This window comes from Phlebotomus papatasi, chromosome 5 (assembly GCF_024763615.1).
Source record: "Phlebotomus papatasi isolate M1 chromosome 5, Ppap_2.1, whole genome shotgun sequence".
NCBI lineage: Eukaryota > Metazoa > Arthropoda > Insecta > Diptera > Psychodidae > Phlebotomus > Phlebotomus papatasi.
In genome coordinates, this window is record NC_077226.1 from 4,356,703 (window position 1) to 4,358,304 (window position 1,602).

The window sequence follows — 1,602 nt, forward strand, 5'->3', positions numbered from 1 at the left end:
AGATGCCAATTTGACTGCTTCTACTCGACTAAGACACTTAAATTAGGGTTTTAAATGGAAAGTGTCACAAAATACAACAATTCTTTGATATAGGCTGCTATTCTGCCATCTTTATAATTTTGTAACTGAGCAAGATCCAAGAAATTTGGTATTCTCACAGAAAAAATATAAAGTTCTAAAATATTAGTACTCTCCAAATATTTTAGACCTTGTTATAAAGTCTCCAACAATATTTTCAAATTACCGTATTCTATATCCAAGAATTTTTCAATTAATCCAAGAATGTTTTTATCGCTTTCCCTACGCTGTTGTGTTGAATTGTAGCGACATTCGCTTTTTTCTGCCCAAAAAATACTGTGAAAATATTGATAAATTGAGACAAATCTGTGGATATGGCTGGCGGAAAAGCAGGCAAGGATTCTGGAAAAGCCAAAGCAAAGGCCGTTTCGCGTTCAGCTAGGGCTGGATTGCAGTTCCCTGTGGGCAGAATTCATCGGCATCTCAAGAATCGCACCACAAGCCATGGACGCGTGGGGTCCACAGCGGCCGTCTACTCAGCTGCCATCCTTGAATATCTCACCGCTGAAGTACTGGAGTTGGCTGGTAATGCATCAAAAGATCTTAAAGTGAAGCGTATAACTCCCCGTCACTTACAGCTGGCCATCCGTGGAGATGAGGAATTAGACAGCCTTATTAAGGCCACAATTGCGGGTGGTGGTGTCATTCCACACATCCACAAATCGCTCATTGGAAAGAAGGGTGGTCCGGAATAATCGTATCACTCCGGAAATCCGAGCTCGTAATCATAATTTCCAAAAACTCCAATTAAATATATCCATCTTTCCACGACTTTAATTGCCTTTTCTCTCCCTAAAATAAATTACTTGACCAATTTTGCGTTCATTATCTTATAAGTTCAGGAACCCTAGACAGATGGATCTTCAATGCAGGAGTCCACAGAATATCTATTTGTAATATCAAATAAATTCCGGACAATTCTTTGACACTTTCATACATTTTCTTGTACGATCCAAGGAAAGTTTAGAGGTCTTTTTAAATTTTGTAAAGTGAAAGTCTTGAGAAAATGAATCGAAATTCGGCCATTGTAATGCTATTATAAAAGATAGAACGTCAAGAAATGCTGTAAGTGTTGAATAAAGTCAAATTACGCATATAATTAATATTTATTTTTAAATAATTGGTTTATTTTTTATTTTTTTTTTTTTAAATATTTTTCAGTTCAGAAAATGCTCGCAACTTGAAATATTTGAAATGTCAAGGAGATTTGTTTGATATTTCTACAGAGGCATTCATAAGTCGTTTCCGACTGCTTCCTCATGCTGCCCAACAATTAATTGAAGATCTGGAACAATATGATCATTCCGCATCAGAAATTCCATTTCACACCAGAGTCTTGGCTAAACTCAACTTTTTTGCGACCGGAAGCTACCAGATGCCCGTTGGAGACAACAGTTTGGTCAATTTCAGCCAGCCCTCAGTATTTCGATGTGTATCGAATATATCCGAGTTAATTGTGAAGAACATGACTAAATACGTCAGGTTTCCAGGAAATCATTGTGAAATCGAAATAAGGACAGAAGG

The 1,602-nt window shown here is 37.1% G+C and overlaps 1 protein-coding gene across 1 annotated transcript; it reads left to right on the forward strand.

Moving 5' to 3' along the window:
* The first annotated feature begins 292 nt into the window (after positions 1-292).
* Positions 293-789, forward strand: LOC129808831 (histone H2A.V-like). Its single transcript, XM_055858743.1, has one exon. It carries the CDS (start codon positions 393-395, stop codon positions 771-773), a length of 381 nt encoding a protein of 126 aa, XP_055714718.1. The 5' UTR covers positions 293-392; the 3' UTR covers positions 774-789.
* The last annotated feature ends 813 nt before the right edge of the window (positions 790-1,602 follow it).